The following is a 22,606-nucleotide window of genomic DNA, read 5'->3' on the forward strand; positions in this document are numbered from 1 at the left end:
AATTATGACACTGATGGATTTCCATAGAATTAAGATTGATTGGTACTGTAGGCCTACAGGTACATAAAATTCACTTTCATACTTGCTCTCACGCTCTCTCTCCCTTTCATCTATACATCTTTCTTTTTACATCTTTTTTATCACACACTTTCATATTACCTGCATGATTCACAGTGAATTCTCTCTTTAGTCTTTACATATAATAATCTGAAGTACTTCTTTATTACTCTATTATGAAAATATATCACTCACGTCACCACACAACATGTTAATGAATAAATGAATCAAGAGATGAAAATCAAGGAATTAAAATACAACATACTTTATTTTACTTCCCCCCCTTTCCATCAATTCCTTTCTGGAATAGGTTTAGACTGTCCTTTTGTATCTTTGTATTCTAGTCATAATTTCATAACAAATTCTATTTTTTTTCATGGTTGGCAACTCTATGTGTATAATTATATCTTTTTATGTTATTTTCATGAAACCTGCAGTATTGTTTTATTGGACAACTGTGTAAACCAATAATAACGTTCATGTTGTTAATTTTTTTTTTTTGGCATTTGCTTAGCACAAAGAACACATACGCCATCTCATATATCTGAATATTAGAATCACTCTTCAATGGTGGCGAGCTATTCAAACAAAGGAATGGAATGTCCTGGTCATCGTAAATAAATGTGATTGTTATGATCAATCTTACATATTATGGAAAGCCAACAGCATCAGAGTTCTTTGTCTAAACCTTCCCAGATTTTTAAATGTTTCTTTAATCAGACAGTTACTATAGAAACAGTCAGATACTTGTCCTTCTCAGCCAATCAACACCAAGGAAAATTGTCAGCTATGATTTGTTGTTGACAGATGTCGATGAAACGATCCACAGAAATGACAGATGAATTCCAGATGAGGGTGTGGCTGGCTTTCCATGGTTGGGATTGACTGAATCCATCACACTCCTTTGTAAAACAGGGCCTGAGACTGGGATGATGGTGTGTCTGGCTTTCCATAGTTGGGACTGATTTGATCGAAGACAATCCTTTGTAAAACATGGCCCGAGCCTGGAATGATGTTGTGGCTGGCTTTCCATAGTTGGGACTGACACTTTTTTTGTAAAACATGGCCCTAGCCTAGAATGATTGTTTGACTGACTTTCCAGAGTTGCAACTGATTTGATCGAAGACAATCCTTTGCAAAACATGGCCCTAGCCTGGAATGATGGTGTGGCTGGCTTTCCATAGTTGGGATTGACTGAATCCACCACACTCCTTTGTAAAACAGGGCCCTAGCCTGGAATAATGGTGTGGCTGGCTTTCCATAGTTGAGACTGATTTGATCGATGACAATCCTTTGTAAAACACATGCAGGGCCCTAGCCTGGAATGAGGGTGTGGCTGTCTTCCCAAAGTTGCCACTGATTAAAATCCATCATGCTCCTTTGTAAAACAGGGCCCTAGCTTAGAAATGATGGTGTGGCTGGCTTTCCATAGTTGAGACTAATTGGATCATCACACTCCTTTGGAAAACATGGTCCTAACCTGACATGATGTTGTGGCTGGCTTTCCATAGTTGGGACTGACACTTTTTTGTAACACAGGGCCCTAGCCTGGAATAATGGTGTGGCTGGCTTTCCATATGTGAGACTGATTGGATCGATCACAATCCTTGGTTAAAGCGGGGCCCTAGCCTGGAATACTCTATAAAGCAGGCATTATGGGCACAATGTTCACAAAAATGAGAAATAAATATCAAAGAGAGCGTCTGATCATTCGACTTCTGATAGGATATGCTTCTTCCTTTCGGCTTTGAATGGCACTGTTCCTGGCTTGCTGTGTTTTCTTCGGTTGTGCTCCCTAAAAATAAAACAAATAGAGAAGAGATACACGAATGAAAATATCAATGAATAAATAACTTAACAAAGAATACATCACTGAATGAACAAATAAATAAACACCTGTATGAATAAGCATATAAAAACTAGGTTAATAATTCATCGCATAAAAAAAAAAAATTAAACAATAAATGTAAAAAGATAAATAATAAATAACTAATGAAACCTGTAAAATAATGAACTATACCAACAGTAAATATATATATGAATAAATGAATAATTAATTAAATAACAAATCAATAAATTAACAAGATATAAATATCAAAATGAATAAATTAGTACAAGTCAATAAATGAAAGGAATTCATAAACATTGCAAATTACATTCAATATTCATTCGAAACAGGAAGAAGTGTTACAGGGTGCTATGCTTCTGAGCAACAGCTATTTATTCATTATGCATTTAACACCCTTGACTAGCATGAAACACTGCTCATTTTGTTTGTATATGCCTACATATGTCTATCAAAGAGTAATTCATGATTTATATTATGCAAGTTTGTATGAATAAATAAATAATAATATTACTAGTAATGATGATGGTGACGATGATGATGATCAAATTTTGTGACGATGATTATTATGAAGGGACTGATGATGATGTTGATGACAATGATGATGATACTGATGTTATCAAAGTTGATAATGATGACAAAAATTAAACAAATAATGTTGATGACGACAACAACGAAAACAACAACAATAATAATAATCATCACAATCACTGAAAGTGTGATAAAAATACAAAATGGACAAAAAGAGAGGAAACATGAATACATACTTTCGTTTTCTCGATTCCTTCTGTATACGTATGGTCTTGGTCTCCTTATAGACCATACTAGGTACATGACGATGTCTGCTGATTCTCTTGACCTGTGGATGATGCTGGAACTTCTCTTTTAGTTTAGAATTGTACAGGGTGGAAGCCTCTTCTCTTCGATTCAGCTGTGGAAAGACAAATATCAATATCAACTTTAAAGGTAGAGGAAAGTATTTGCAGCAAAAAAATTATTTCATGAGAAAGTCTTTTAAATCAAGGTTACTTGTCACCATATTGTCATATATCTAGATCTGGTACATTGATGTAAACTTATCTTTGTGAAATCATGAAATCTTTAATAGCTCAAAATCGATAATTCTGATGATCACTAACACAGAAAAGCACATGTGGGACAGTGTATTAATATTGTTTGGAAAATTACCAGACAATTGGTGGAATTCCGTGCTAATTTTTTTCTCATCAATAACAACATTTTCTTCCAGAGCCATTTGGCACATATTTTTCATTTATATATATATACAAGCACTTGATTGGTATTTTTTTTCATATTCTGTTTGAACTAATTTTTAGATAGCTAACAAAACTGGTATTTATACAAATGAAATTAAGTTTTTGAGAATGTCTTGTCCTTATTTTTTCTTTTGTTTCTTAAAATGGCTGCCAATTATGAGTAAATTTTGTGATTTTACTTGATTTAGAACATAATTATACCCCAAAAAATTCATATAGCAGCAGAGCTGACTTTGAAAACAGCTCTCAAAAAACTTTTTGAGAATGCACCACACAGAAAGTGCACTTATTAAAGGGCAGTCCGTTTGTCTGTCTGACCCCTATTTTTTCTAAACTTCACATCACTAACTGCTCAGGCCACTATCTACTTATGAGCAGTACAACTTTTCTAATGAACTAGAAAGTAGAGAACTAAAGAAACTAAATTCAATAACACATCCTTCTGTAAAAATAGGCCAAGAATATCATAGACAATTGAACATTGGAGCGTTGTGGCCAATTGGATTAGTTTTCTGACTTTAAAATAGAGGGTCGTGGGTTCGTATCCCAGACATGGCGTAATTTCCTTCAGCAAGAAATTTATCCACATTGTGCTACACTCAACCCAGGTGAGGTGAATGGGTACCCGGTAGGAAGAAATTCCTTGAATGCTTGAGCGCCTAGGCAGCCCAGCTAAAGCCGTGGTAATAATAATAGCAGGGCCCGCTGGGAGAACAATTTTCAGAACTGAAGTGGCTTCCCTGGGTAAATATACCTATATTATTATTATTAACATACAATTGTATTGAATAACTATTTCAAAAGGAGGTTACCTTTCCAAGTTTCTCTGAAGCGTTGGCCTTCCATATCCTGATGTTCATCTCATCGGATCCACTGAGAATATACTTGTTATCAAGACTCCATCTCACACAGCTTACATGTTGCATGCGTTTGGTATGGTATATCTCACTAGACAAACAGTAAATAAAAAAAGAAAGATATTTTTTGATCCACTGAGAATATGTTGTTATCGAGACTCGTCTCATACAGCTAAAATGCTGTGAGTTTTTGTCAGACGTGTATCAATCAGATATGATTATTTACATCTGGGACCGACCTCTAATGTCACCATCTGAAAGACGTGACCAGGATTCGAACCTCGAACCTCTGCATCAATTTGTAACTTCCCCACGTAGCTTGGATAACAGGCGCATGCCACAATGCCCAGTTAAATATATATGTTGCATATATTTGGTATGGTATATCTCAATATACAAACAGTAAATAAAAAAGAAATCAGATATTTTCAATTTTTCCAGCGGCCTCGTGACTTGGGAGTTCCGGCATTGACTACATCCCTGGTTATTATCATTAACTTACTACACTTCTAGTTGTCTGATGATTGTTATCAGCTAAAGGACTGTGACCAGAAGCAATTTTACATATTCACAGTTTACTCATAAATATTGTACAACGCCTACTTAGCTTGTTGTACGTGAGCAAATGAGAGGCTGAATGTAAAACATTCGTACCGTTGCACACAAGACGTACCATCCAAAATGTACCATTGCACGGCTTAAGGTGACGTCACAATGCGATTTAATTAATTGCGCTCAGTAAAATGAAGGTGCAATATGCGTATAAGCCTGCTGGCTAAATGCGCAATGCTGCCCAAGGTCATGTGCGCTTGTGGGATTTCGCTTTTCACTTTCAATTTTTTTGCTTCCATTTAATAGATTACTGCAGGGAAAAACTCTTGTTTTTTCATATTTTTGCTATATTCCGAGGCGTTGTACAACACAAATAGCGAATATTCTTCTTCGTGCAATGGTGCGAGATTTTGCATTTGGTGAAATAAAGAGACGCTCTATTCAACTCGGCTAACACCTGATATATATTCGCTATTTTGTATAATGTCCATTTGACTTACCGACTGTGTCCTTTATCCGCAGCATAGATCCTGACGGTCTTATCAAAGCTGCCAGTCACAAACTCCTTGCCTGTCGGTGAGTAATCTACATCCACAACCGCAGAGACGTGGTCCATGTGAACATTGAGGGCAGTCTTTAACATTCTCATGTCAAATGTGTATAAGCTGAAAGAGAGACAAACATACTTGTTTTTTTAAAGGTCTTATTAAGGAGTAATAATAAAACTTGAGAACTCCTACACATTGTGAAAACAGCTGCCTCTTCAATATTGATAACAAATATTTATGTATTTGTTAATTGCATAAGTGTACACCAGCCTCTTCTAACTATGTAAACAAAAATAATGTGTACAATACAGGATGGACTGATGTAATGGGAAAAGAATAAGGAATAGCTGACGGAAATAGTGAAAAAGAAGTATTATTTGATAAGAATGATACTTGCTTGCTGGTTCAATGAGCTTCTTTACCGTAAACCATTTCTAAATGAAATCTTACAAATCTTGAGAACCGTTACTTTACAACAGGAATTGGAGCTTGAATCATCTTACTTATAATCTTCATTAGCTGCGGTGAATACGAAAGCCTCCATCGGATTCCAGGCGATTGTGTTTGTTCTCATCTCCATGACGACCTTCCTGAGCGGTGCCGCCCCTCTCATGTCATACAGAATGATGTTTCTATCCTGCGTGCAGCTGCCCAGCATGTACGTCTGAGAGAAATGAGATATTACAGAATAATGCTCAGTTTCATGAAAATTGTAACCGATTACTAGCAAATACTGGATTTATTTGACAAATTGGCAAACCCTGTGTAGCATGGCCAAATTAAACTAAGTTTCTTAAAGGACAAGTCCACCCCAACAAAAAGTTGATTAAATAAAAGGAGAAAAATCCAACAAAAAAAAAAACACTCAAAATTTTATCAAAATCGGATGTAGAAAGTTATGACATTTTAAAGTTTCGCTTAATTTCACAAATCAGTTATATGCACATCCTGGTCGGTATGCAAATTGGCAGACTGATGACGTCACCCACTCACTATTTCTTTTGTATTTTATTATATGAAATATTCTAATTTTCTCCTCCTTGTCAAGTGAAACAAAGTTTCATTTCTCCCTAAACATGTGGAATTACCATTATTTCAACAAGTTTATGGTTAAGTTAAGTTGGTCCTTATTGTCAAATTTGTAAAAATTGAAATATTGTATGAAACAATAAAAAACAAAAGAAATAGTGAGTGATGGACATCATCAACTCTTTCATTCGCATATCGCTAAGTTGTGCATTTAACTGTTTTGTAAATAAGCGAAATTTAAAAATGTCATAACTTTCTTACTTCACATCCGATTTCGATGAAATTTGCAGTTTGTTTGATTTTTCTCTATCGATTCAAATCAACAATTTTCTGGGGTGGACTTGACCTTTAAAGGGATACTCCAGGATGAAGATATTTATATCCAAATAGATAAGAGTGAAATTCACAGAGCAATTCTGAAAATCTGATCAAAATCGGAAAACAAATAACAAAGTTATTGAATTTTAAAAATTTGCATTATTCCATTGAAACAGTTCTAGGCCTGTCTTTGTGAATATTCATAAGATGGGCTGATGATGTCATATCCCCACTCGTTCTTTTGTATTTATTTATATGAAATTAGGTTTATTCAAATTTTTTTACACCAAGAACTAAAACAATTGGATTTACAACTGATTAAGTACATTAGTTATTTAATGCTACAACTTACTTCATCATAATGGAGACATTAACCCTAATCATTTACACATTTCTGCAAATATTAAACAATTATGATTTCATGTAATGCCATAAGAAAAAGGAAAGTGGGGATGTAACATCATCAGCCCACCTGATGAATATTCATGACGACGTGCATATAAATGTTTTCACAAAATATTGCTAAACTTTAACATTCGATAACATTGTTATTTGATGTCCGATTTTGATGAAATTTTCAGTATTTTGCTCTGTGAATTTGACTCTGTTTATTTAAATAAAATATCTTCAACCTAGAGCATCCCTTCAAGAATTCAATTTCATTGTACGTTATGTAGTTCAAAACAAAATTGCACATGTTTTACAATGTCTCAATTAAAGATAATAATAATAATAATAGCCAATTTTTATAAAGCGCCTTTCCCAGAATGGCCCAAAGCGTGTTACAGCATATTATTACCCCGGTCATTGGATTCATTTCAATCCCGCACGAAGACTGCACAATTTCCACTCCCTGGGGAGCATTCCTTGCATTCATCGCAGCCTCATTATGGCGCTGGCAAAATCAAACATACAATATCTTTTGCATCCTACCGGGATGCATAAAGATATACATGGTATAAAATACAATTATAATGAAAAACAGTCACATATAGAAATTGCACAGAGAATCATTGATAAAAATAATAAACACTAAAACGTGCATTGATAAAATGTCCTTTAAAAAATGAATGAGAGAAGAGATTAGAATGAATTGTGTGTTTTGGAGAGGGGAGAGCTTGAAAGGGTGTAGCAGCCAAAAATGATATATCACTCTTTTCTGTTCAGGATCCTTTAATGGTAACACATCTAGTCACTCTGAGAGCATATTAAAGTAGGTTTAATATTTGCTATCACATTCATACATCATAACACAAGACACAATGAATGCATTGCATTAGTAACTATATTTGACCTTGATAAGTGAACAAACTCACCTCGACTGGGTTGAATTTGATGCTGTGTATACTATCCGACCCCCACGAGTATGACCTGATGGGGTCAGCATGCGTCTCATCCCAGATGTCGACCTTTGACCCGCACGTAGCGTACGTAGAATCCTTCCAGTGGTGATCGATTGAGATGTACATATTCTGAAAATAAGAGATGCATGGTTGTTGGACATTAACATGAAGGCAGTGTATACAGCCACACGCGTGTGTCTTTACCATCCAGCCACACGCGTGTGGTTATATCCAGAACACCTATCTGTGGATACCGCCACACGCCGCCAGTAATAACACTAACAGTCAGTAAAACACGTACCGTATGTAGGTCTGACCGTCTATATCACGATCAAAATAACCTCATTTCTTCATTAAATTCTTACATTCTAAACCCCTTTGATATCCTTAGATCGTTTCAATTTCATTCTCACCGTCTTCTCTCCTTGCTTTTCTTGTCTTGTTACAAACGGTCGTCTGTTTAACAGCAAATTCTCTTTTTCTACTTGTGTCGATTCTGGCTTCCTTCGCGGTGGCAGACCCATACAGCGATAGCGCAGCGCAGTAGTAGACATACACAGTTTGGGTTACGTAACCCAAACTGTGTATGTCTACTACTGCGCTGCGCTAACGCTGTATGGGTCTGCCACCGCGAAGGAAGCCAGAATCGACACAAGTAGAAAAAGAGAATTTGCTGTTAAACAGACGACCGTTTGTAACAAGACAAGAAAAGCAAGGAGAGAAGACGGTGAGAATGAAATTGAAACGATCTATCTAAGGATATCAAAGGGGTTTAGAATGTAAGAATTTAATGAAGAAATGAGGTTATTTTGATCGTGATATAGACGGTCAGACCTACATACGGTACGTGTTTTACTGTTATTACTGGCGGCGTGTGGCGGTATCCACAGATAGGTGTTCTGGATATAACCACACGGGTGTGGCTGGATGGTAAAGACACACGCGTGTGGCTGTATACACTGCCTAACATGAATATGCAGAAAGTTTGTTTACGAGTGTATATACTGGATGACAGTCTAAAGTATACAATATTGAAGGACTAAATCAAGAAATTCATTCTCCCACAAGTAGGGACAGTGATTTTCCGTTTCAAAAAATTGCCTTTTCCGTTTCAGAAAATCTCAAATTCCGTTTCAGCACGTCAGAAAACGGAAATTCCGTTTCCCCATAGACGTTGTACACACGGAAAAGTGACAATTCCGTTTACACATTGAATAGCAAAATCAAAGCGCATACACTCGCACTGGCCAAAATTTGTATCTGCTACTGTACCAACAACACAATAGAATCCGTTCTAATCGGATATATGCTGGTGTATTTAATGATTTTTCAAACTGATTTAGCATGCATACATCCTCACCTTTCACATAATTAGCATTATTTTACGGTGAAATTAAATTTCATCGACAATTTTTGGGTTTTTTGGACATCGTTATCATCAGTCAACGACTTTCGCCAATCCGCCATCTTGGATTTTAAGACCACGATATCGTGCTGTTACATCTTCAAACGTAGAGGGCAGCAACACACGACCGTGCAGTTGAGCGATCTGAAGCGACGTGAAGCTCAACCCGGCCGGCCGGGTACGATCGCGGGGTACTATCGAGTGTGCTGATGTCGAGAGCAATCATGATGTGTGAATTGTCATGATTGTAGCGAAGTGAGATCGTGTTTTCTGGGGTTTTGCGGCCACTTAATATTCTCATTTTGTTGTTATTTTGGAGTAATTTCTGTTGCTATTCTGTGTATTTTGAGGGAAAATATGTTTTCCGTGATTTTCCGTTTGAAATGCCACTTTCCGTTTCAAAAGGCCTTTTCCGTGAATTCCGTCCGTTTTCCGCGATCGCGGAAAATCACTGTCCCTACGCAAGTGATTTTGTGTTCAATGATGCATATATCTGATTTATTGTTACAACTTCTTATATTTGTGTTACCATAATATATTGACATGCAGAAGAAATATAAATAAATCAGATATAAAATTTCCCTCTGCTGATACCCATCTACCGGCAGAGAGAAATTTCTTTAAAAAAGACAAATGACGTAAGCACTGAAATCGGTAGCCTTTTTTAGCCAGGGAAAATTAGTAACGCCTTGAGCACCTAATTAACAAGGTGGATATATACGTAATATAAATACCATATCATCATCATGATTACAATCGTCATCCAGACAGGTTTAGGCCTAAAGGTAGATTTTATCTTTTCCAAGAATGAAGAATGGGATCTCAAAAACTTGTACCTGCACTTCTGACTTAGGCTTTTGAAAGAGCATTCCAATTTTGCTACTGCAATGATCAATAAATATCATGACTATTGATACCTTTCCAATAATGGTATTTAAAGGTTCTTGACTTGTGTCGTTCATTCTCGGGAATGTTCTCCATTTCTTGATAGTTTTGTCATCTCCAACCTACAAGGGAAATGAAATTGAAGATTAGCAAATAATTCATGTTGGTGCACTGATGTAGTGATTTGAATCTCCTTCAAAAGCAAAGCTCCACAAAAATAGTGAATGCATGCATATTTGGTAGTTTGCACCATCCGTCGCAACTATAGGCAATTAAATTGAATTAAATACCACTTCAAAATTATTTCTTTAGGAAAGTGGGTACATTTCTCAACAAAAATCTGACCCTTGCAGAGCTCTGAGTTCATCAGATGCCAAAGTAGCGTTGGAGCGTTTTGGCCCTGTGGATTAGTCTTCTGACTTTGAAGCAGAGGGTCATGGGGTTTGAATCCCATCCATGGCATAATTTCCTTCAGCAAGAAATGTATCCACATTGTGCTGCTCTCCACCCAGGTGAGGTGAATGGGTACCCGACAGGATTAATTCCTTGAATGTATGAGTGCTGAAAGGCAGCTCGAGCTAAAGCCGGGGTAATAATAATAACAACACGCCTCGGAATAGAATATTTCTAGATAGATGGTGATATATATTTGGCCTATTATCATTAAGTATTTTCAGTAGCTTATAGCAGTCAGTAAAAATCACTGTTTTTTTTTTTACCTGAACGAAGAACCTGAACTGAAATTGCTCAATTCCAACAATGTGAGAAATCTGATCTTGGTAGGATACACAAATGTTAACTGTTAGTCCATGCATATTGCTTTCATCACGTGTGAGTAATGTATAATTATATGCAATTGCACTTACGGGTAAGATATAGTACACAGAGCAACAAATTACATTAAATAATAAAAGTAATATACAGTTCTAGTATAGCGCATATCACAATTATGAATAATGTCTTTATGCGCTTCCAAAGGACTTGGATATTATTACCCCAGCTTGTCGATTGGCAGTTGTAATTACTAAGATTACAGCGCACACGCATTTCAAGGAATAAATTCCTGCAAGGTACCCATTCTCCTTACCTGGGTTGAGTGTAGCACAATTTTATAAAGACAGTACTAAGAGCACTGCACTTTCATTTTACAGGGTTACTCAAAGGCAATAGGTGAATATTTCCTTTACAGTTTTTTGTTTTGTTTTTCTTACTGTGAATAAGAACTGGCCAGTCTTATCCATACACAACCCTCTGACGAAACCTTTGTGTGCGTTGATAGTTCTTTGACAGGCTCTTGTTGAGAGATCCCAAAGTCTGACCTGAAAAAAAAACAGAGAGGTTTTTACTTTAAATTCTAATTTAAAATAATAAATGACAAGCACGCGTTAAAAAAAACAAAGAGGTTTTTACTTCAAATTCTAATAAACTTAAATATAAATGTCAAGCATGTGTTACATATATATTACATACATGTAAATGAATTATTGTAGCACTTGATGTTGCAGGAAAAAAAATAAACCTACAGAATCATAATAAATCATTACATCGCATGGCATCAAAATGCACAAACAATTTACATAATGTTTCTAAAGCAAAGAATGAAAAAAAAGAGAGTTCTCACCGTGCCATCGCATCCACCTGAGGCAACAGTTGATAAACTGGTTGGATGTTTTCTGAGGCAATGAACAGAGTCGGTGTGACCTTCTAGTGACCCTAGGAAAGGCTTTGCGAACACTCTCTCCAATTTAGTAGCATTCAAAGCTCTCATATACTCCCTCGGCGCCTCAAACGGGTGCAAGGACGGGTCGTAATTGCGAGGAACTGAAAAAAGAGTGGAAAATTACTGAGGTCTACAGAGAAACGACACAAAGAAGGATCAGTGACAACAGGGCCTTTGTAAATTCTTCAAATGATTTCAATTTGGGTACTATGGGCAAATTTTACTTTATAAGTGGTCCATTTCTAAAGGTTGAAATAGGCCCTATTGCTGAATTTAATACATTTGAAAGGGGTGGCCCATAATCAAAGTGCTAAAAGTTTTTTACAAAATAATTTTTACATATGTAATTTCATAGGGGATTTTTACACTCATCACTCACCAACTTGAGCAAATTCTGTGAAAAACTTAGATTGATTTGGTTACTTATGTAGAAATTTCTTGAAAATTTTTAACCCCCCCCCCAAAAAAAAAGCCCCTTCTTTGTCCATGCCATCAATCTCTTTCACCATGCATTTATGACAAGTCCATCCAAGAATTGCTTCCTCTATGAAATTACGATACAAGCTGACCATGTGCACTATTAACTCTAGCTATAGTCTTTGGCCTGTATTCTTAAGTCAGATTTAACTTAGACCATGGTCTATGTGCTACCATTATGGTAAGCAAAAAGTGTAAAAAAAAAATTAATAAAGTTGTATGTTTGTAATGTTTACTGTGCTCTTTCCTGATTCATCGATGGTGGAGACAATCATCTCTTTATACTTCCTACACAATTATGAATAATAATAATAATAATAATTGGATTTATATAGCGCTTTTTCCATGAATGATTTAAGAGCCAAATGAGCTAAATATATGATATCTCTACTGTTAGTGATTTATGTAACAATTGGCTATCCACACTTAAACCACAACTTTAAACCTGACTTCAGAATACGGGCCTTTGTCTTTCTCTTCCAGCAGAAAATCCATATCTCTCATACCTCCTTTCTCTCTTAAAAACGTGACTATCACCAGTTCAACTCAGAGGAAGTGCTTGGAGCACATATTTCTATTCATTCATTCATGCAGCAACCATCTATAAACCTTTGGGATTAAGAGGAGGCATGTTGTTCACCTTGTTGTTTTATTCTCTGCTTTTCAGAAATTGCATGTTCATAATGGGATTAAACCAAGGTGACCAGATGTCCCATATTTCCTGGGATCGTCCCATATTTTGCTCCTTTGTCCCAACATCCCGACAAACCCTTCCCAGGATGCCCATTTGTCCGGTATTTCAGAATATTGAACAAAATATAATTAATACATAGAAAAGTGATGAATTTTCATCAAATAACTTACAGATGACGAAGCAGAGACAACAATAAACCATTAATATCTGCATGGTTACTATGATTCAAGTTCTGAACTTTTCTATCTGAGACAAGGTGGTAAAACGCGAGGTCATTCCTTAAAGCTAGAGAAAAGATATTCGCGTCTTGATGTGCGTAAGTTTTTCTTTGCTAACCGAGTGATAGATGTGTGGAACAGTCTCCCAGAAGATGTAGTTACTGCTTGTTCAGTGATTGCTTTTAAGAATAGACTGGATAAGCATTGGGAGAAGATTGCCTATGACTTTGAGTAATTTTCGTTTCTTGTGTGTTTCCATGGGATTTTTCACTGTCTACGATACCCCTGCCACCCCTCCATGCCAACATAAGTAGCGCATCTAATTTTGTCTGAAGGAGAGCAGCAATAGACATTTCTACTTTGATCGATGAACAGGCTTCGTCCTACAACATCGTTGGAGTAAACTAAACTAAACTATTAACTGTAGACTTTTGCAAGTTCTGTAGTGATTTTCTTGCTACCTGATATATTGCAAATGAACTGGCTGCTGCCAGTGTGTGGTAGGCAGCAGGCTACTACTAGGCATGTAGGATCGGAGCAGATTCTCAATGGTGCAACAATCTCACATGATATTGATAAACAGTTTTTCCACCAAAATAATCACAAAATCAGTGGGAGATTTTTACAATCATATTATGGATTCTCAGATTACTGATTTGGTGATGTAATCGGAGGAGCAAGTTATTGAGTTTTCATAACTAGATCTAGTTGTTTCAGCTTTAGTTTCGAGTTTTGTTGTGATCGGTGCGGACTTGTAATGGGATGAGATGCCTGTGTGTGATGCTGTACCTTATTTTCTTTCTTTCTTCCTTCCTTTCTTTCTTTCATTTTTCATTCTTTTCTATCCTTTCTTTATCCTATCTTTCCTGCTGGCCTTTTTATTTGTTTCATCTATCTTCATTTACTGATCCTTTCTCTCTCTCGGTTCATTGTCTTTCTTTTCTTCTTTCATTTACTTTCCTTCTTTTTAAATTTCCTTCATTCTTTCTTTCCTGAAACTTTTCTTCGCTTCCTTCTCCCTTCCTCTCCTTCCATTATTTTTTTATTCTTTCCTCCCTCTTTTTCATTTTTTATTTCTTTTCACTTTATATTCTTTCTTTCCCTATATTGCTGTTTTTTTTTCTTTCTTTCTTTCAAAGAATGAACATGAAGGAATAATTTTCTTCCCTTCCTTCCTTTATTCATTTCAAAGAATGACAGAAACCGTTTCTCTTTCTTTCATCCTTTATTCTAACGTTCTTTTAATTTTTCCTTCATTTTCTCTTTCTTTCTTTCTTAATTCATTTTTTCCCTCTTTTCATTCTCTCCTTCATTTTTTTGTTTACCCTCCCTTCCTTTTCTTTATAATTTTTTTTACAAGTATGACACTGTGTAGCCTTCTTTGTTGATTTCTTTAGTTAAGACCCAGCTCGGCCCGGCCAATCCGCTCGTGCAGCTTCAGCTTGCGTGCTTGTCGATTTTTTGTCCAATATTTCATTTTGTGAAATCTGGTCCCCCTGGATTTAACTGTCCATTCATTGGTGGTCAGCTATTTAATAGCCTGAATATTGTAATAAAGGCGATCGCAAATGCAATTTTACGATTGTTAAAGCTGTTAGTGTTACAAGCAAAGCCAAGGCCACGTTTATTTCTCGCCATCATCAATTCAGTACCGGTACCGTATCAATTTCCAGCAATTCCAACTATGAGTGGGACTAGAAGTTAGTACAGAGAACAAGAGAAAACGCCATTCACTAAATCGTCCCACGCACTTCATTAGGTCTTAAAGATCGAGCAAATACCTTTGTGTATATCATGCTTAGTTTCTCGGACGTAATCATCTGGATTTCTACTCAGAACCTTCACTTTCACCATCTTTTAATGCAATTTTATTCCAGCTTTCTACGAAATCCGCATGCCCGTCGTCTTTTCTGAAGGTGTCGGCAATGATTCAATCGGCGATGAAAAAAAAGTAAAAAATTGATTGATTTGCTCTGTTTTGTTCATTTTCTTCTGCATAGCACTATAATATGCTGACAAAAAATGATAATAAATTTGTAAAAAGTCATAATCAGACGCAAAATCGCTTGTGAAAAATGGATTGTGATTAACAAATATAAATAAGAATATATCAAAACCCAAAACATTTATTTGATATATTAAATGAGCAGAATACATACAATGGTGAAAATAATTACTTTAAACATAAAAAATAAAAAAAAGGTCGATGATGAAAGATAATGACAGTTACAATGATGATGGTGTCTTTTTATTTAATTTTGTGATTCAAATGACTCACTAAATATTTTTGTTTTTATAAAATCTTGCATGGAATAATGTTTCTGCATAGATTTGTATTACATGTGGGTAAAGGGGAATCGCTCGCATCTTCAGTCATAAAATTGAAACTGTCTGATTTCATCACTTTCTTATTTGATTTTTTTGTTGAACTTTCATTAATGTTTCTTTCATTACATTAGTCCCTTTTAAAAATATTATGACAACGTAGTTAAGGACTGCCGATGTCAATATGGACTTCCCTTTAAAGGGGCACTTCGGGCTGAAAATGATTATATCAAATTAAATGAATTGAAATTCACTGCGAATCACAATGAAAAATTTTCTCAAAATCTGATAACTAAGAAAGGATCAAGTGAATTCTAAAGTTAAGCGATATTTTGTGAAAGCGATTATGCATAATGTGTGTCTCCCTTGTAACAAAATAAATTGCAACATCACCTTATACATCAGTAGTCAATCCATTTTTTTATTTTTTATCAATTCTTGCAGACAACATTTGAATGAATATCATTTCTTTTGATGAATACAAGAGTAAGAGGGGATGTGACATATCGGCTTGTTCATTGAATATTCATGAAAACATTGGATAGAACTGCTTCACTGAAATAAAGCAAATCTTTAATTCACAACTTAGTCAGATTTCAATGTTATTTTCATCTTTTTGGTCTGTCTGATTTTATTCTATTAGAATTATATTATTTTCAGCCTAGAGTACCCCTTTTAGGCTAGAATGATAGATAGTAAAATATAGGCCTACTATTGTGATGTCTTTATTTAGATAATCATCTCAATTGGCCAACATCGCTGACTCAGTGCAGTCATATAATACAGTGGTGTCGACTCTTGAACTGTATGGCCAATCTTTTATATCTACTCTAACAAAGTCATGGCATTTCTCTTCCTCCAGTGCCCCACATCTCTGATTTATCCCCCCCCCCCTCCTCTCTTCTAACATAAAGGTGCCCTCACTGAACCACATCATCTGTGGGAAAGGTCTTTCTATGCTTCTTTGATCATTCTGTCAGTAGTGTAACAAGTCTAGAGGGGGGGGGGGGGTGAGATATGGTAAATGATGGGGGGGACATTTTTCTACACAGCTGCAACTGAGTGAGCAATAATTGTCACCTTAGTACAAAAATCTAATAGTATGATAGATCTTGAAACATTATTCGGAAAATAAAATATTTCACCCTCTCTCCCCCTCTGTTTTGATCCTCCGCTCTTCGGAGATTAGTGATAAATCGCGGTCAATAGCATAGATGAGATGATCACCCGTCTTTTCTTTCCTTTTCCTTTTTTTCATGGTCACGACAATTTTCTTTAGAGTCCAAGGCCCCCACCCCACCTCGTTTGTTAGCCACTGCAATTTGAACCTGCCTGTTTGTATCCCTTTCTTATCCCCTTTCTCAAGCTCACGTTCTCTCAGTTCTTCCCCGGTATATCTCACTCACTCTCTCTCTCTCTGTCCATCTCTCTGTCTCTAGCTGTGTTTCCATAATTTCTCTTTGATGAAATATCAGACATTAATTTTGGCATTCATGCTTACTCCCATAACGGATCGTTATCAATGAAATGATAAGACGACAAATGATCGCTTTTCTTCAATTCACAGACTTTTATAAATCTTATTTACATTTATTTAAAAGCACATATCTATACACAAAAGTACATAAATAGAATGATGATATATTCAATATATACATCTAAAATTCTCATAAAACTCTACATAATATACATAAAAGAAACAAATCAAATCTTCTATGCATTACAGCAAAGATAAGCTAATTACAATGTCATTTATATATACAAAATATTTTTTTTGCATTCTGAACAATGTAAAGTTGGCATTAAGCAGACTGCTTGATGAGTGGATGGGAAGGGGAGGGGTGGTAGCCCCTTTTTGTTTTCGATCTGAGAAGAAAAATGTCTGTGATCACTGGCCAGCTACTTATTCAAAACCAACAAATATTTAAGCATTATCAAATAACTGTGTAGATTCATGCAAAATCAAAGCTGTGAGGGGATATAATCCTTTGAATCAAATATGACATAATATGTAGAAATGTTTTTTTTCATCCAACAGATTTGCTTCAAGTCATTATATTTGGGTGATTTTCATAAATCAGAGAAAAAACAGTGAAGGAGCATTATCAAAATCATTTCCCAGTCATTTTGAGGCAGTGTATTTTCAGAATTCAAACTTATCACACTAGGTCCTTGTATCACAAGCCACAACCATTGATCATAAGTCACATGTGAACAAATGGTTACATTGACCACAATGTACAATCCATCATTGAAATCAATTGTATGACTAATTGCAGAACTTTGTGAAATGGGCTCCAAACTAAAATTCATATTTAATGTCCACTGCAAGCTGGCAGGATGTGCAAACATCATCATCACTGGTTGACCAAGGCTTCCTGTCGGCTGTCATACGAGCCTTGACCTTTGACCTGTAGGTACCTAGTCTCCTCCCCAAGGAGACCCCTGAAGACAAATGTACCGGCGTAGGATATATTGTGCCTGAAAGAATAGAACAATATAAAGTCATGAGATTGGATAAACAACGATTTAATTGACAAATTAATCAATATTTCACACTGGTTTAATTGTAACAGATTATCATCGAATGCTGAAAAGCCTAATCTATTTTCACAATAAGAAATCTCAATTTCATACAAATATTTCTGAACTAAAAATATTGATGAACGACAAGAATATCAAGAGAGTCCACTCTGTTGAATTTTTATGGTATTTTTATTAATGAAAACATGTCATGGACTGATCAAATTCATAACCATGAAGAAACGGCTACATAAAATTAATGAGACAGAGTCATCAAGGAATCTTGATCATGATCTTTCCTATTACATTAAAAAAAATTTGCTTCATATCAATTTTTGGCTTAGATAAATAAAAGGTTTAAACGCAAAAGAAAGCGCCACAAATTTTATGAATTTTTTTCTTTGGAGTCTCAGGCAGCTTTTGAGACCAAATTTGCGACAACACAGGACTTTTTACGCCAAAAAATGGGCTCATTTTTATACTTTGTGTACAAAGTCTATGGGAGATGAAATTCATAAAAGGGTGAGTATTTTTCGTTCTTATTTGTCTGATTAATTCATTTAGTGTTAAATGGTCAGTAATAATTTCCATTGAAAAAAAAACAAGATTAAAAACAAAGAAATACGTAAGAAATTCTAAAAACAAAGAAATACATATGGAAAAAGAGATGACATCTGCAAAAAATAAAAGTTTGAAGTGAAATTGGGTGTTAAATAGGCAAATAAAGTGTTTCATGATTAAATTTGCATATTTTATTCATGATGAATAAAAAATAATTATTTTCAGAATTTTTTTTCATACTAGCTTGTAGTTTATGTGGAAAAGAATGTGTGTGCCGAACAGCTGCCGAGATCAGAAGGGCGGGGGGGGGGGGGGGGGCCACCATGGCCTCCCCCGCCCTCAATACATCTCGAATAGCCCAGTCCTTTTAGGGTTAAGAGCAAAGACAGGGTTTAAATTTGATGTTTGAACTTACGGTGGTGTAAAGTAGACAGTGAGAATGGTCTTGCTGTTGGAGACGTGAGTGACGTGTGGTTCCAGATACCCAGCAGGAGGCGAGACTTCAAACACATTGTCTGACGTGGTCTTCTTGGAATCTGATGGAGTATTAATGTAACAAAAATGTTCACAATTATGAATACTAGTAACAGAGATGCCAACCTGATCAAGAACATTTCAGTATTTTAAAGGCTGAAAATCAGTATTTTGGTATGAAAATCAGCATTTTCACAGAAATACCATAGGACAACACATTAACTTAAACTTTTGAAATTCGGTAATTTGCATGAAACCATCAGTATTCTTTCTAATTTTTCAGTAATAATTACTGAAAAATCGGTATTACTTTGCAGCTCTGTAGTAACGACCATTGGTCACATTTGTCTTCTTTATGCAACATTTTTGCAGTTTTTATCTCGAGTGATAGCATTACAGATAAATATTGAAATGAAAAGAAAGAGAGAAAAAGTCCTGTCAAATTTTCAATCACTTTAAGATACAACACGTAATGCAGATTAAATGCAGGTACTGTAATCCTTAAAATCTCTGAATTGGCAATCAAATGCAAATGTAAACTTTATATTAAACTGTAAAGGCAATTTTCAAATCAAATTTTGCAATCATCTATTTTCGTTCATGTCATAATCAATTTCATCATGTCAAAATTGTTTGACCCCCAAAAAATTCAAACACAGGAAATCATCAATATCAAGACTTCAGGGCATTTTTCCAAGAATTTTGAACACCTCACTCATCACTACCAATTGCAAAATAGAGACACTGCAATGAAGAGAGAAGTGGTCACATTATGTAAAGGGTATTCTGAAACTGACCGTATGAGACTGTCCAGTAGGATCCTGAGGCCGTCCTGTTGCTGATGGTCACTTCCAAGCTTCTCTCTTGACCGACAAGACAGACGCCAAAGTCCAGTGCCATGGGGGTCAGCTCAATAGACGGCAGGACTATAACAGCATACAGAGGCAGTTTCTAGAAATGATGAAACAAAATATGATAAGTTTTTATTTTGGACAGAGAAGCAAACTGGTTCAATGGAGAGATTCATGCAAAAAATCCCCCTCACAAAAAATATGGTGGACTCTACTAAATCTACCTCACACTTAGGAGTAGTCAATGGGGTGTAATACTGTCACTAACAGGATAATTTACAGGCAAAAGTATTGCATTTTGAAATTGAGAGAATTTCTTGATATCTCTCCCCATTTGAATACTAGACTACGTATCACATTTTTCAATCAGCATATTTCCTGAGATATTATCTTTCATTTTACCTGGGAGTGACTCCAAACCTGGAAAACAAATGACATCTAAAGGACAAGTCCATCCCAACCAAAAGTTTACTTGAATAAAAGGAGAAAAATCCAACAAGCATAACACTGAAAATTTCATCAAAATCGGATGTAAATTGAAAAAGTTATGACATTTCAAAGTTTTGCTTAATTTCACAAAATAGTTATATGCACATATGCAAATGAGCAGACTGATGACGTCACCCACTCACTTCTTCTTTTGTATTTTATTATATGAAATATTCTAACTTTCTCCTCATTGTCATATGAAACTAAATTTTATTTCTCTCTGAACATGAGGAATTGCCATTATTACAACAGTTTGTGGGAAAGTCAAATTGGTCTTTAGTGTCAAATCTGTAAAAATTGAAATGTTTTATAATTCAAACAATAACAAACAAAAGAAATAGTTAGTGTGGGAAATTATTGACTGTCTCATTGGCATATCACTGAGTTGTGCATATAACTGTTTTGTAAAATATAAGCGAAACTTAAAAATGTCACAACTTTCTTATTTTACATCCGATTTTGATGAAATTTTCAACACTATGCTCACTTGATTTTCTCTATCAATTCAAATCAACAATTTTCCTGAGTAGACTTGACCTTTAACAAAAACTTAATGCAGTCTACACTTTGACTCTCTTTTTTCTACTCTCATTATTCACCTGGATGGTACTATTGGTGTAGCAGAGCTGAAGATCTTTGCGGATGTGCAGCTTACGTCCTCTGTCCTCGCATGTAAGTAGGACGCCCTCTTTGCTCTCGTTGAGAAGAAGCTGCTCTAGATTGTTCATGATTAAACCCAGGTCCAGCTGGAATGCAAGCTTGATCTGTGACACACAAACAAAATCAAATATAAATACCTAAGCATTTAGACCCGAGTATTCAGGAATGTTAAAAGAAATTATTTGTAATCCATTGTAAATTTCAAAAGCAAATTCAATGATAGATCAATTTCTACTAAAGCAAATGAATTCATACTTGCTGATGCAATAGGCAGATCAGCTATCAATTGGAAATTTGCAATGAAATGCATGACTTGAAATTGATATTGGGACCTGAATTTGACTAGCAATCGAATGCAAGTTTCCTGCAAATGCCCCATCAGAATGAAATATTTATTTTATTCATGGCAAAACCAACTTTAGTCAAGCTAATCAAAATTGTTTTAAGAATAACATCAAGTATAACGAACTGTAGCTCCATTGACAAAAAAACAATGTCAAAAGCAACATACTTAAACATGAAGATAAAACAGACTAAACAAAGTTCTGACATGTTCAGCTACCCATATTTTCATCGCAGCAAAACCAAGTGCAATCTACTAGCATAGTATCTTCTCACCTATATCATTACTATTTCTTTGTTCAAATTTCTTTTATCCTTTTCAAACAAAGGCTTATCAGAACTAAAAAAAAATAATCAATTCACACAAGTATAATTGTACGGCTTACATTACTACAACAGCGGTGGTACGTGTGTATCATTCAAATAATCCGAAGTTATATTTGATGAAGAACTCATTCCATTACACAAAAACATTTCAATTTATCAAATCATAGATAACCCATCTTCCTAACATCCTCCTAAGAACACAAATTCACTACAGCTAACCTGCATGTTATGTTGCGTTGGAAGCGAATACAGCGTGCCTTCCTCCGTGACCTTTGACCTCACATTGACGACCGTCCCCTTCTTGGTCTTCTTGGTGACAGGGTCCACCCGCTGGAGCAGGAAGGGCAGGGGGGTGACGGCCTGGAAGGATAGGGGGGTCTGGGTGTTGTTGGTCAGAGTGGCGGTCAAGCTGGTCAGGTGGCATGCATGGAGGGACGTGGAGCGGACCGCTGGACGGTCATGGAGGGTCGGGGTGGGTGGGATGGGCGGGTCTAGGTCCAGGAGCTTGCTTGCGGCGGTGTGGTAGGTGAGGCCCTCCTCGTCAGGGGTCTCGACGGTGACACTATTATGAGAAAAATATGAGAGTATTAAATGTGATATTGCTGGGTGAGACTGTAAGAAATGAAGACGTATTTAAAATGTTTAAGGTTTGTAAAATATTTAATGAAGAAGAATTCTGGTATTCTTCACCACCATCACCATATCTTCATAATTATCATCATCATCGGTATTAACATCAAAATCGTTATCAATTTCAACATATTTCTCCTCATAATCATCAACATCACCACCATTATAATGATGATGATAATAATGGTGATAATGGCC

General features: G+C 35.9%; 2 protein-coding genes across 2 annotated transcripts in view; both read right to left on the bottom strand.

Moving 5' to 3' along the window:
- Positions 1-306: 306 nt before the first annotated feature.
- LOC121426174 (DDB1- and CUL4-associated factor 13-like) lies at positions 307-15,160 on the bottom strand. Its single transcript, XM_041622373.1, has 10 exons — positions 15,008-15,160; positions 11,739-11,938; positions 11,329-11,436; positions 10,150-10,239; positions 7,801-7,956; positions 5,641-5,801; positions 5,090-5,254; positions 3,993-4,128; positions 2,671-2,834; positions 307-1,852 (listed from the first exon to the last, which is right to left on the bottom strand). The coding sequence occupies exons 1-10, from the start codon at positions 15,078-15,080 to the stop codon at positions 1,765-1,767; spliced, it is 1,341 nt and encodes a 446-aa protein (XP_041478307.1). The 5' UTR covers positions 15,081-15,160; the 3' UTR covers positions 307-1,764.
- Positions 15,161-17,213: 2,053 nt separating this feature from the next.
- The window catches only part of LOC121426086 (deleted in lung and esophageal cancer protein 1-like), a 33,517-nt gene continuing 28,124 nt past the window's right edge, over positions 17,214-22,606 (bottom strand). Inside the window, exons 26-30 of the mRNA XM_041622233.1 lie at positions 21,998-22,340; positions 21,049-21,213; positions 19,907-20,060; positions 19,051-19,171; positions 17,214-18,032 (exon numbers count right to left, since the gene is read on the bottom strand). Coding sequence (XP_041478167.1) covers positions 17,909-18,032; positions 19,051-19,171; positions 19,907-20,060; positions 21,049-21,213; positions 21,998-22,340 — 907 coding nt within the window. The 3' untranslated portion in view covers positions 17,214-17,908. The remainder of the gene's footprint in view (positions 18,033-19,050; positions 19,172-19,906; positions 20,061-21,048; positions 21,214-21,997; positions 22,341-22,606) is intronic.

This window comes from Lytechinus variegatus, chromosome 13 (genome assembly GCF_018143015.1).
Source record: "Lytechinus variegatus isolate NC3 chromosome 13, Lvar_3.0, whole genome shotgun sequence".
Lineage (NCBI taxonomy): Eukaryota > Metazoa > Echinodermata > Echinoidea > Temnopleuroida > Toxopneustidae > Lytechinus > Lytechinus variegatus.